At 44.3% G+C, this 14219-nt stretch overlaps 1 protein-coding gene across 4 annotated transcripts in view; it reads left to right on the forward strand.

Annotated features, from left to right (window-relative positions):
• LOC110499447 (brain-specific angiogenesis inhibitor 1-associated protein 2-like) overlaps positions 1 to 14219 on the forward strand; it is a 120076-nt gene that overhangs the window by 64598 nt on the left and 41259 nt on the right. For 2 of the 4 annotated variants that reach the window (XM_036956302.1, XM_036956304.1), the window contains 3 exons: positions 9575 to 9586; positions 10135 to 10196; positions 13609 to 13680. In XM_036956302.1, the coding sequence (XP_036812197.1) occupies positions 9575 to 9586; positions 10135 to 10196; positions 13609 to 13680 (146 nt within the window). The remainder of the gene's footprint in view (positions 1 to 9574; positions 9587 to 10134; positions 10197 to 13608; positions 13681 to 14219) is intronic. The other 2 variants (XM_036956303.1, XM_036956305.1) reach the window with 1 other exon arrangement.

Below are 14219 nucleotides of genomic sequence, written 5' to 3' on the forward strand. Positions count from 1 at the left end.
TGGTATTAGGTTATACATCCTGTCTAGGGAAAAACACTAGGCTCTGGTATTAGGTTATACATCCTGTCTTCTCTCCCCGGGCTAGTAACCTTTTCCTGTTTTTGATGCAGAGGTAAAAGTTTATAGAGCGTTAAACGACAACAAAATATTCGAGTTATTCTAATAGTCTAGTTTTTCAAGACACCGACTCCTGAGCCCTGAACTGCGTCCATCCTTTTCTCCAGAGATGGTATTTTGTCGTTCGCGCATTTATAAACAGTTATTTGTGTGTATTCTTCTAAATACACAAACACTTTTTTTCTTTCTCTAATTATATTTTTCACTCGACAAACCGCTCCACGACCCCCTAGAAGCCAATTTGCATCTTGTTTGAAGGGGAAAATAGAAGAAAACAACAAATATGATTTTTGTGATTTACTAGGCTCTTGAGGGGACATCTTAAGAATCTAATCGATCGCAGTGGACAAGACAAATGACCTAATCCCTGTACAGTGCACCTACTTTTTACCAGATGCCTATGTTTGAGCCTTTATTTAACTAGGCAAGTCAGTTAAGAACAAATTCTTATTTACAATGACAGCCTACACCGGCCAAACCCGTACGATGCTGGGTCAATTGTGCGCCGCCCTATGGGACTCCCAATCACAGCCTGATGTGATACAGCCTGGATTCGAACCAGGGATTGTAGTGACGCCTCTTGCACTCTGATGCAGTGCCTTAGACCGCTGCGCCACTCGGGGAGCCCAGTGCACAAGTACAGTGAAATGCCTTTCTTGCAAGCGTTAAACCCAACAACGCAGATATCAATGTAGAACTAAAAATAGCATGAGGTAGAACAAAGTTCAACACCATACTATATACTGGGTCAGTTCAATACCATACTATATACTGGGTCAGTTCAATACCATACTATATACTGGGTCAGTTCAACACCATACTATATACTGGGTCAGTTCAATACCATACTATATACTGGGTCAGTTCAATACCATACTGGGTCAGTTCAATACCATACTATATACTGGGTCAGTTCAACACCATTACTATATACAGGGTCAGTTCAATACCATACTATATACTGGGTCAGTTCAATACCATACTGGGTCAGTTCAATACCATACTGGGTCAGTTCAATACCATACTATATACAGGGTCAGTTCAACACCATACCATATACTGGATCAGTTCAACACCATATACTGGGTCAGTTCAATACCATACTATATACAGGGTCAGTTAAATACCATATCCTGGGTCAGTTCAACACCATACTATATCCTGGGTCAGTTCAACATCATACTATATACTGGGTCAGTTCAATACCATACTATATACTGGGTCAGTTCAATACCATACTATATACTGGGTCAGTTCAACACCATACTATATACAGGGTCAGTTCAATACCATACTATATACTGGGTCAGTTCAATACCATATACTGGGTCAGTTCAATACCATACTATATACAGGGTCAGTTCAATACCATACTATATACTGGGTCAGTTCAATACCATACTATATACTGGGTCAGTTCAACACCATTACTATATACAGGGTCAGTTCAATACCATACTATATACTGGGTCAGTTCAATACCATACTGGGTCAGTTCAATACCATACTGGGTCAGTTCAATACCATACTATATACAGGGTCAGTTCAACACCATACCATATACTGGATCAGTTCAACACCATATACTGGGTCAGTTCAATACCATACTATATACAGGGTCAGTTAAATACCATATCCTGGGTCAGTTCAACACCATACTATATCCTGGGTCAGTTCAACATCATACTATATACTGGGTCAGTTCAATACCATACTATATACTGGGTCAGTTCAATACCATACTATATACTGGGTCAGTTCAATACCATACTATATACTGGGTCAGTTCAACACCATACTATATACAGGGTCAGTTCAATACCATACTATATACTGGGTCAGTTCAATACCATATACTGGGTCAGTTCAATACCATACTATATACAGGGTCAGTTCAATACCATACTATATACTGGGTCAGTTCAATACCATACTGGGTCAGTTCAATACCATACTATATACAGGGTCAGTTCAATACCATACTATATACTGGGTCAGTTCAATACCATACTGGGTCAGTTCAATACCATACTGGGTCAGTTCAACACCATACTATATACAGGGTCAGTTCAATACCATACTATATACTGGGTCAGTTCAATACCATACTATATACAGGATCAGTTCAATACCATATCCTGGGTCAGTTCAACACCATACTATATCCTGGGTCAGTTCAATACCATACTATATACTGGGTCAGTTCAATACCATACTATATACAGGATCAGTTCAATACCATATCCTGGGTCAGTTCAACACCATACTATATCCTGGGTCAGTTCAATACCATACTATATACTGGGTCAGTTCAATACCATACTATATCCTGGGTCAGTTCAATACCATACTATATACTGGGTCAGTTCAATACCATATACTGTGTCAGTTCAATACCATACTATATACTGGGTCAGTTCAATACCATACTATATACTGGGTCAGTTCAATACCATATACTGTGTCAGTTCAATACCATACTGGGTCAGTTCAATACCATACTGGGTCAGTTCAATACCATACTATATACAGGGTCAGTTAAATACCATATCCTGGGTCAGTTCAATACCATACTGGGTCAGTTCAACACCATACTATATACAGGGACAATTTCAATACCTTATCTACAATGTGCAGGGATACTGGTGTGATGGGGGAATATGTATCGGGGTAAGGTGACTAGGCATCAGGTATATGTGTGTTTGTGTGTGTTGGGCCTTGTGAGTGTGCATAGAGACGGTGGAAAAATGTAAATACAAGGGTCAACTCAGATGGGTAACAAAATGGCTACAAGGACCATTTAAACGGAACAAAAATATAAACAGAACATGCAACAATTTGAAATATTTTACTAAGTTACAGTTCATATAAGGGAACCAGTCAATTGAAATTAAATCCCTAATCTATGGATTTCACATGACTGGGCAGGGGTGCAGCCATGCGTGGGCCTGGGAGGGCATAGGTCCACCCACTTGGGAGCCAAGCTCACCCACTGGATAGCCAGACCCAGCCAATCAGAATACAGACAGAAATACTCCTCAGTTTCATCAGCTGTCTGGGTGGCTGGTCTCAGACGATCCCGCAGGTGAAGAAGCTGGATATGGAGGTCCTGGGCTGGCTTGGTTACACTTCGTCTGCTGTTGTGTGGCCAGTTGGACCTACTGCCAAATTCTCTAAAATGACGTTGGAGGTGGCTTATGACAAATTTAATATTAAATTAGCTGGCAACAGCTCTACTACGACGGAGATATGAGTAGTTCTGTTCTATACATTTCATTTGCTGATTAAAAAAGCATGAAACATTGGCTGATGGATGATCGTTGTTGTTGTTTTGTTTCTCTCTTTCTCGTGCCAATTGCAAGCTCCCTCAACTTGAGACATCTGAATTGTGTTCTGTGACACAACTGCACATTTTAGTGGCCTTTTTATTGTACCCCGCACAAGGTGCACCTGTGTAATTATCATGCTGTTTAATCAGCTTCTTGATATGCCATACCTGTCAGTCAGGAGGAGAAATCCTCACTAACAGGGATGTAAACAAATTTGTGCACAGCATTTGAGAGAAATAAGCTTTTTTTTGTGCCAATGGGACATTTCTTGGATCTTTTATTTCAGTTCATGAAGCATGGGACCAACACTTTACATGTTGGGTTTATATTTTTGTTCAGTCTAGTTAGCTATTTAGCAGTCATATGGTTTTGGGGATAGAAGCGTTTCAGGAGCCTGTTGGTGTCAGACTTGATGCACCGGTACCGCCTGCTGTATGGAAGCAGAGAGAACATCTGTCTTTGGTGGCTGGAGTCTTTTATAATTTCCCTTCCTTTGACACCACCTGGTATACACGGAGTCTACAAAACATTAAGAACACCTGCTCTTTCCATGACATAGACTGACCGGGTCATTCCAGGTGAATTATTTTTTTTTAAGTGGTAAATCCACTTCTATCAGTGTAGATGAAGGGGAGGAGACGGGTTAAATAGACAATTGAGAAATGGATTGTGTTCGTGTTCCATTCAGAAGGTAAATGGTCAAGACAAAAGATTGAAGTGCGTTTGAACGGGGTATGGTAGTAGATGCCAGGCGCACCGGTTTGTGTCAAGAACTGCAACGCTGCTGGGATTTTCAAGCTCAACAGTTTCCTGTGTGTATCAAGAATGTTCCACCACCCAAAAGACATCCAGCCAACTTGACACAACTGTGGGAAGTATTGGAGTCGACATGGGCCAGAATCCCTGTGGAACTGAGGCTGTTCTGAGGGTAAAAGGAGAGGGGAGGGGGTACAACGCGATATTAGGAAGGTGTTCTTAATGTTTTGTATACTCAGTGTAGAGGTCTTGGATGGCCCTGGTCAAAAGTTTTGCATTATATAGGAAATAAGATGCCATTTGGGACCACAAGCCCTGAGCGGCCAAGACAAAGCAGCTGGGGGCATTAATCGTGTTAATTAATTGTCTATTTTTTTTTTTTAAGATGGGGCTCCACTAAGACCACATAACAATACGCTTTAGTCTCTCTAAGCTTCAGATGTTGTTATCTGGGCTGATTATGGTTAAGAAGCTTAGGCTCCCTGCTGGGACAGGAGAGAGAAACAGGCAGACCAATATTTCAGATGTCAGGATGGAGTAGCATGAGATTAGACATTCACAAACAGGTACATAGCTGCGGGAAGTAGTTTTTGGGGTGCTGTGATTGTATTTATTGTTTGCTGAGGGGGTGCAGAGAAAGAAATGCCCGCGCTGAAGACGTCTATATCGGTCTGTTAAACCAGGACTAGAAAAGGCCCGGTGCACTGCTTTTATGAAGAAACATTATTTTTATTTGAGTGTTGACCAGCATTTTGTAACTTCAGTCTGTTAATTATCTCTACAAAATAAGTTAATCTGATAATACATGTGGAATATAAAACATATTTGCTTGATAAGTTTTCCCGTTGTCTTGAAATATTTTTCAAATGCAACTTTATTTCTGTGACAAATTGAAATGGTCTATTCATTCCTTTTCCATTTTAGTAGACGCTCTCGTCCAGAGCGACTTACAGTAGTGAGTGAGTACATGTTTCATACTGGTCTTCCTGTGGGAATCAAACCCACAACCCTGGCATTGCAAGCATCATACTCTACCAAATGAGCCACATCATCACAAACCGCTTGATGGCTGAATGTATTCAATTACTGGATTGGTCATTGCTTTCTTCAGGGTGATGAAGGTCTACAGGTACAAACCAAGATGACTGACCTATGTACAGTACATTTTCCATGAAGTGGTTTGTAAGGATGGTCATATTTTCTGTTATTTGATCAAGAAAAATATTTAATTTGATGTGGATGTTTTGTATTTTTTGTCCATTAATTGTTTTGCCAAATTGGAGATGCTGAAAATGTTTTTGCACATACTGCAGACATCTATAATCGGTCTGATAATACTTGTAAAAGCCCAGGGCACTACTTTTGTGAAATAAAAATAATAATTAATTAATAAACATTATTCAGATTTTTCAGGGTGTGCAGCAGCACCACTACTTCGCACAGCATCTGCTTGAACACACACACACACACACACACACAGACACAGACACAGACACAGACACAGACACACACACACACACACACACACACACACACACACACACACACACACACACAGTCATCTTCATGTGATGTAGTCACATTGTTCAAAGCTTGGTGCTGTTATATCCTACCTCCCCTTCATTTTGTTCCCGCCCACTAATCTAGTTAATCGTGTCGCTCTATTTTATCCCTAGATGGACAGTGGTATTAGCATGGTAGGAGGAGGAGGACGGTGGTTGATGGATGGACAGTGGTATTAGCATGGTGGGTGGAGGAGGAAGGTGGTTGATGGATGGACAGTGGTATTAGCGTGGTAGGAGGAGGAAGGTGGTTGATGGATGGACAGTGGTATTAGCATGGTAGGAGGAGGAGGACGGTGGTTGATGGATGGACAGTGGTATTAGCATGGTGGGTGGAGGAGGAAGGTGGTTGATGGATGGACAGTGGTATTAGCGTGGTGGGAGGAGGAGGACGGTGGTTGATGGATGGACAGTGGTATTAGCATGGTAGGAGGAGGAGGACGGTGGTTGATGGATGGACAGTGGTATTAGCATGGTAGGAGGAGGAGGACGGTGTTTGATGGATGGACAGTGGTATTAGCGTGGTGGGAGGAGGAGGAGGAAGGTGGTTGATGGATGGACAGTGGTATTAGCATGGTAGGAGGAGGAGGACGGTGGTTGATGGATGGACAGTGGTATTAGCATGGTAGGAGGAGGAGGACGGTGGTTGATGGATGGACAGTGGTATTAGCATGGTGGGTGGAGGAGGAAGGTGGTTGATGGATGGACAGTGGTATTAGCGTGGTGGGAGGAGGAGGACGGTGGTTGATGGATGGACAGTGGTATTAGCGTGGTGGGAGGAGGACGGTGGTTGATGGATGGTCAGTGGTATTAGCATGGTGGGAGGAAGAGGAGGAAGGTGGTTTATGGATGGACAGTGGTATTAGCATGGTGGGAGGAAGAGGAGGAGGAGGAGGAGGAAGGTGGTTGATGGATGAACAGTGGTATTAGCATGGTAGGAGGAGGAGGACGGTGGTTGATGGATGGACAGTGGTATTAGCATGGTGGGTGGAGGAGGAAGGTGGTTGATGGATGGACAGTGGTATTAGCATGGTGGGTGGAGGAGGAAGGTGGTTGATGGATGGACAGTGGTATTAGCATGGTGGGAGGAGGAGGAAGGTGGTTGATGGATGGACAGTGGTATTAGCGTGGTGGGAGGAGGAGGAGGACGGTGGTTGATGGATGGACAGTGGTATTAGCATGGTGGGAGGAAGAGGAGGAAGGTGGTTGATGGATTGACAGTGGTATTAGCATGGTGGGAGGAGGAAGGTGGTTGATGGATGGACAGTGGTATTAGCATGGTGGGAGGAGGAGGAGGAAGGTGGTTGATGGATGGACAGTGGTATTAGCATGGTGGGAGGAAGAGGAGGAAGGTGGTTGATGGATGAACAGTGGTATTAGCATGGTGGGAGGAGGAAGGTGGTTTATGGATGGACAGTGGTATTAGCATGGTGGGAGGAGGAGGAGGAGGAGGAGGAAGGTGGTTGATGGATGGACGGACAGTGGTATTAGCATGGTGGGAGGAGGAGGAAGGTGGTTGATGGATGGACAGTGGTATTAGCGTGGTGGGAGGAGGAGGAAGGTGGTTGATGGATGGACAGTGGTATTAGCGTGGTAGGAGGAGGAGGAAGGTGGTTGGATGGACAGTGATATTAGCATGGTGGGTGGAGGAGGAAGAGGAGGAGGAGGAAGGTGGTTGATGGATGGACAGTGGTATTAGCATGGTGGGAGGAGGAGGAAGAGGAGGAAGGTGGTTGATGGATTGACAGTGGTATTAGCGTGGTGGGAGGAGGAGGAAGGTGGTTGGATGGACAGTGGTATTAGCATGGTGGGTGGAGGAGGAAGAGGAGGAGGAGGAAGGTGGTTGATGGATGGACAGTGGTATTAGCATGGTGGGAGGAGGAGGAAGAGGAGGAAGGTGGTTGATGGATGGACAGTGGTATTAGCGTGGTGGGAGGAGGAGGAAGGTGGTTGATGGATGGACAGTGGTATTAGCGTGGTAGGAGGAGGAGGAGGAAGGTGGTTGATGGATGGACAGTGGTATTAGCATGGTGGGTGGAGGAGGAAGGTGGTTGATGGATGGACAGTGGTATTAGCGTGGTAGGAGGAGGAGGAGGAAGGTGTTTGATGGATGGACAGTGGTATTAGCATGGTGGGTGGAGGAAGGAGGGTGGTGGAGGGTGGTGGAGGAAGGAGGGTGGTGGAGGAAGGAGGGTGGTGGAGGAAGGAGGGTGGTGGAGGAAGGAGGAGGGTGGTGGGTGGAGGAAGGTAGGTGGTGGGTGGAGGAGGAAGGTGGGTGGAGGAGGAAGGTGGGTGGAGGGAGGAGGAAGGTGGGTGGAGGAAGGAGGGTGGTGGGTGGAGGAAGGAGGGTGGTGGAGGAAGGAGGGTGGTGGAGGAAGGAGGGTGGTGGGTGGAGGTGGGTGGAGGAGGAAGGTGGGTGGAGGAAGGTGGGTGGTGGGTGGAGGAAGGAGGGTGGTGGGTGGACAGTGTGATCTTCTGGTGGTCTCAGTGTGATGAATCAGCACTGTCCTCCTTGGCATGGAACCCGACCTATAAATGGTGCTGATTTACAGGGTGTTGTGTGTGTGTGTGTGTGTGTGTGCACTTTGTGTATTTGTGCGTGTCCAATATGGAAAAATGTTGTGCTATGTTGCTCACTGATTGAGTTCAGTAAATGTGTCGATTCAGTGGAGACATATTGAGATACATTGTCATATTCCCCTCGACAGCGAGGCCAGGGGTTCTTCATCGATTTGATGAGATGGAGAGTGCTTTGGAAGCCAGCCAAAACCAGACTGAGGTTGGAAGCTGACGCTGACATATTTATCTACCTCACTGTGTCCAGCCTCAGGCAGTGGAATAACCACTGCTATGTACCTACCCTGGCTTTCATAGGCATTCTGTATGGATTGAGGGGAGGGAGGCAGGCCTCTGTAGGACTTTCACTGTCCTTTTGTTAGGGGGATTGTACTGTACTGGCTATGCCTCTGTGTGTCCCCATCTGTGTGTGTGTGTGTGTGTGTACGTCTGTGTGTGGCTGGTTGGTTAAAGATTAAGTGTGTGTACTGTGCAGCTAACAATGTAATCGCTTCCCAAATAATCTCCTACCATTTTTGTGTACTTTTACCAGTTTTGCATGCTGTTTCTGTGGATTTTATCACCTGAATCCGGTCCAGGCCTTGTTGGAAGGTTCCCATCCTTCCCTTCTCCCACATCCCCTTTTCACTTAGTCAGCTTGATTACCTTAGCACTTCCTGATAAGCCTCTTTATGCTGTGATGTCATTAAAGAAAGACCCTTCTAGAATGTTCCCCTTAGTTCTATAGGAAGTATCAACCTATCCCCTTGGTTCTACCCTCACCTCCTCTCCTTCCCCACCTGTTTCATAACCCCAGTTACTGACCTGTGAAAGACTCTTGAGTGACCACAGACATCATAAAATGGTTCAGGGCAGCGTACTACACACAGCGAGCAGGATGAGGTTAGATATTACTCCTTTTTAATTGACAAGTGGATAGTCAATTAATTCCAATAAGTCATTGTGTGTGTGTGTGGTGTGTAACCCATCGTGTGTTTCATTCCTATATCTGGGGAACCTATTTGGAAACAGGTCTCTTCTCTGGGGTAGTTTGATCTGTCTGTCTCTCCAGGTCTCTTCTCTGAGGTAGTTTGATCTGTCTGTCTCTCCAGGTCTCTTCTCTGGGGTAGTTTGATCTGTCTGTCTCTCTGGGGTAGTTTGATCTGTCTGTCTCTCCAGGTCTCTTCTATCCGTCTGTCGCTCAAACTATATATTTTTGTTCCTTTTTTTTTTTACAATGCATTGCATATTCAGAAGAGGCAGCATGTAGGTATCTTAAAACGAACGCATTTAATCTCCCTGGCTGCATGAATCACCTTTTTTATTCTCTCTTATCTTTTTGTTTTTAGGCTTTTCTCTTGGTTCTGCTTTTTGTTTGGAGTATTTCTGTGTTTTATTTAGTGCAGAGCACTCTCTTTCTCTCTTAGTATAAAATATTGACTAATTCCTGTGTGGAACTAATTTTTATTTATATCTCATATGGAGTATTTGTATATTCTCAATACTATTAATATAAAGCTAATATTATCATTGATACTTTGATTTACATGCTCTGTTTCTGTTGTCTTCTTGTTCTACTCTTTTTCAGTGTTTTTTTCAGTTCTGTTTTGCTCGTGACTTGACTGACGTTCCATCCTGTTCATTATTCCTCCTCCTCCTCCTCCTCCTCCTCCTCCCTCGTCTCCCTCCCTCCACCAGTCTTCTGTGTTTTTTGTTTGGCTGCATGGTCTTGTTTGCACGTTGATGTAGCTTTCAGTGACACCTTGGAAGAGTTAATAGAATTCTCTTTCTTTCCCTCCCGGTCTTCTCTTTAGGGGATGTGCTGTTTCAGATGGCTGAGGTCCACAGGCAGATCCAGATACAGCTTGAAGATATGGTGAGGAGAACTGGATGACTTGGCATTAGGATATTGAATTAGAATTTTATATTTATATAATTTGTAATGCACAAATGTAATCATTGAATTCATAAATTGAACTTGTTTCATTTATTATTAGTATTATTATAATTATTATTATTTTTATTGCATTTAAAATTCTATTTCAGTTTGATTGAATATTCAAATGAAACATGTATATATTTAATTTCAATATGGTAGCTATTGCATTCATTGTCTGTGTATCAAGTTTAAAAACTGTCATTTGAAGTTTATCAAAGTTTCTCATATTCAACTTTTCAGATGCATTCAATTTCAGTTTTCAAATGTAGTGCTTTAAATTCAGACTCAAAACCAGAGACATCATCCTGGTACTTTGCCAGCCAGGAGAGGTAAACCCAAGCTACTGGCAGTTTCTGAAGTGTCATGTTGAATTTATTTTCTCCCTAATGAATTTGGCTCTATCGTTTGAACTGTTTTAGCTATAAGCTATTATAACCCCATTCCTGAAAGCTGAGACTGTCTGGAACATGAATGTGCCTTCTGATCCCTTATATGATGATCACAGGCTGCGCAGGTCCAGTTACATGCTGACCACACTGCCCGTGTTACAGGACCAGCTACATGCTGACCACACTGCCCGTGTTACAGGACCAGCTACATGCTGACCACACTGCCCGTGTTACAGGACCAGCTACATGCTGACCACACTGCCCGTGTTACAGGACCAGTTACATGCTGACCACACTGCCCGTGTTACAGGACCAGCTACATGCTGACCACACTGCCCGTGTTACAGGACCAGCTACATGCTGACCACACTGCCCGTGTTACAGGACCAGTTACATGCTGACCACACTGCCCGTGTTACAGGACCAGTTACATGCTGACCACACTGCCCGTGTTACAGGACCAGTTACATGCTGACCACACTGCCCGTGTTACAGGACCAGTTACATGCTGACCACACTGCCCGTGTTACAGGACCAGTTACATGCTGACCACACTGCCCGTGTTACAGGACCAGTTACATGCTGACCACACTGCCCGTGTTACAGGACCAATTACATGCTGACCACACTGCCCGTGTTACAGGACCAGTTACATGCTGACCACACTGCCCGTATGGCAGGACCAGTTACATGCTGACCACACTGCCCGTGTTACAGGACCAGTTACATGCTGACCACACTGCCCGTGTTACAGGACCAGTTACATGTTGACCACACTGCCCGTGTTACAGGACCAGCTACATGCTGACCACACTGCCCGTGTGGCAGGACCAGTTACATGCTGACCACACTGCCCGTGTGGCAGGACCAGTTACATGCTGACCACACTGCCCGTGTGGCAGGACCAGTTACATGCTGACCACACTGCCCGTATGGCAGGACCAGTTACATGCTGACCACACTGCCCGTGTTACAGGACCAGTTACATGCTGACCACACTGCCCGTGTTACAGGACCAGTTACATGTTGACCACACTGCCCGTGTTACAGGACCAGCTACATGCTGACCACACTGCCCGTGTGGCAGGACCAGTTACATGCTGACCACACTGCCCGTGTGGCAGGACCAGTTACATGCTGACCACACTGCCCGTGTGGCAGGACCAGTTACATGCTGACCACACTGCCCGTGTGGCAGGACCAGTTACATGCTGACCACACTGCCCGTGTTATAGGACCAGCTACATGCTGACCACACTGCCCGTGTTACAGGACCAGTTACATGCTGACCACACTGCCCGTGTTACAGGACCAGCTACATGCTGACCACACTGCCCGGGTGGCAGGACCAGTTACATGCTGACCACACTGCCCGTAGACACATTAGAAGGGAATGTCACCAAAAAAAACTGTTTGTCCCCCATAAGAATCTATTTGAATAGCCCCACATCAATAAGTCTGAATGCAATATAAAGTCTATGTCGTTTCAAACTATGAAATACAAATTAATTTCATGAATTTAATTACTAAATTCAAATTCAATATCCTAATACAAATAAACATTTATGGAAGTAAAATCAAATTTCTGTTGGTACTGAAATCGCTCCATAGAGAAGGATGATGAAGCTGCTCCAGCATCTCACCCAATTGACGCCGGAAAAATGTAGAGACTGTGAAAAAGCTTGTAATTCCGTGTCATTTGAGCTACTGTCACTGACTACCCACAACCACCTCCGAAGCACCTGTCTCACACACGACCGCCTCTGAGCGTTCCGTCCAGAGGAACTAAAGGACGGGTCCTCACTCACAGGGGCGGCAGGGTAGCCTAGTGGTTAGAGCGTTGGACTAGTAACCGGAAGGTTGCGAGTTCAAACCCCCGAGCTGACAAGGTACAAATCTGTCGTTCTGCCCCTGAACAGGCAGTTAACCCACTGTTCCCAGGCCGTCATTGAAAATAAGAATTTGTTCTTAACTGACTTGCCTGGTTAAATAAAGGTAAAATAAAATAAATAAAAACTCAGAAAGATGTCAAATGAAGCTTTGTTATTCATTGTTAATTTCAGAGGAACGGGAGAGGACATCCAGAGCTTCTGTCAGACCAACATAGAACAGAGCGCTACTGTACACACACACACACACACACACACACACACACACACACACACAAACAATCAACTACTGGCCTTTTAACTATTGTTTGAATATATTCTCACATCTCGCCTGTTCCTGCTCTTTCAGCACACAGCCAACCGATAGAAGTTAAGAAAATATTACTGCTCTAGACTTGGCGCTACTAACTAGGACGATAAGGGAAGAAAACAAACCTAGCGACTTTGATACCGTTTTAGTCCCAGATGGCACCCTATTCCCTATGAAGTCTACTACTACCAGAGCCCATATGCTCTGGTCAAATGTAGTGCACTCCAAGGCAGACTGTAGGGGCCTGCCTTGTTTTTTATTTTTTATTCATCAGAGCCAGTGTGTGAGGACTCCCTCAGTGATCTGAAGCTATCGTCTTAGCGTGTGTTCATTTGGGATGTTTTACCTTTGATTTGGTTGTTTGTTTTGTGACATTTCAGTACTGCCTGGTGTGGGACTGCTCTTTGTCTCCATACATGCTAAAGTCAATTGTGAACATGTACTTCCTTACAACACACACAATCTCAATACTGGCATGAAGTTAGACATAATTCACATACTGGTACTATACAACTTTCCCTAGTCCTTTGGGCCTGGTCCGATATCAAGACAATCTTGGCTCATCAAGTCATGTTGACACCACAACACCGACAGCATCCAAAATAGTAGGGTGTGTTTTTGTTTAAGCAAACAAGTCTGGTTTGGCAGTTTTTGAGAAAGTACATCCTGAGGCAAGTTGTACTCCTTCCCGCCTGTTGTTATGACGTGTGAGTATATCTTATGTGATCATTAACTCTTTGTGGTCCTCTCTTTCCTCCTAGCTGAAGTCGTTCCACAATGAGCTTCTAACCGAGCTGGAGAAGAAGGTGGAGCTGGATGCACGCTACCTGAATGTTAGTGTCCTTAGACCAGTGGTTTCGCAACCGCAGTCCTCCAGTGTACCCCCCCAATAGCACACCGTTTTGTTGTTGTCCGAGACAAACCTCATTTTAGGGCCAGATCAAATTCGCATAGAAATCTGAGTTATAGATTTGTCAGTCTAATTGAACGCTAGTCTAAGAACCAGTAGATTTGTTCTATCTGTGCGATTTCTATGCTTCCCGCACTTAAGTTTAATTTTTCCGTCTTTTACTGTTGATTTTGTACACAAAGCTAGATTTTTGGTTAATTATATTATATTATAACACCTGTTTAGTACCTGTTTAACACCTGTTTAGTACCTGTTTAACACCTGTTCAGTACCTGTTTAGTACCTGTTTAGTACCTGTTTAGTACCTGTTTAGTACCTGTTTAGTACCTGTTTAATACCTGTTTAATACCTGTTTAGTACCTGTTTAGTACCTGTTTAGTACCTGTTTAGTACCTGTTTAGTACCTGTTTAGTACCTGTTTAGTACCTGTTTAGTACCTGTTTAGTACCTGTTTAGTACCTG

The sequence above is a fragment of the Oncorhynchus mykiss genome, chromosome 20 (assembly GCF_013265735.2).
Source record: "Oncorhynchus mykiss isolate Arlee chromosome 20, USDA_OmykA_1.1, whole genome shotgun sequence".
In the NCBI taxonomy this organism is placed as follows: Eukaryota; Metazoa; Chordata; class Actinopteri; order Salmoniformes; family Salmonidae; genus Oncorhynchus; species Oncorhynchus mykiss.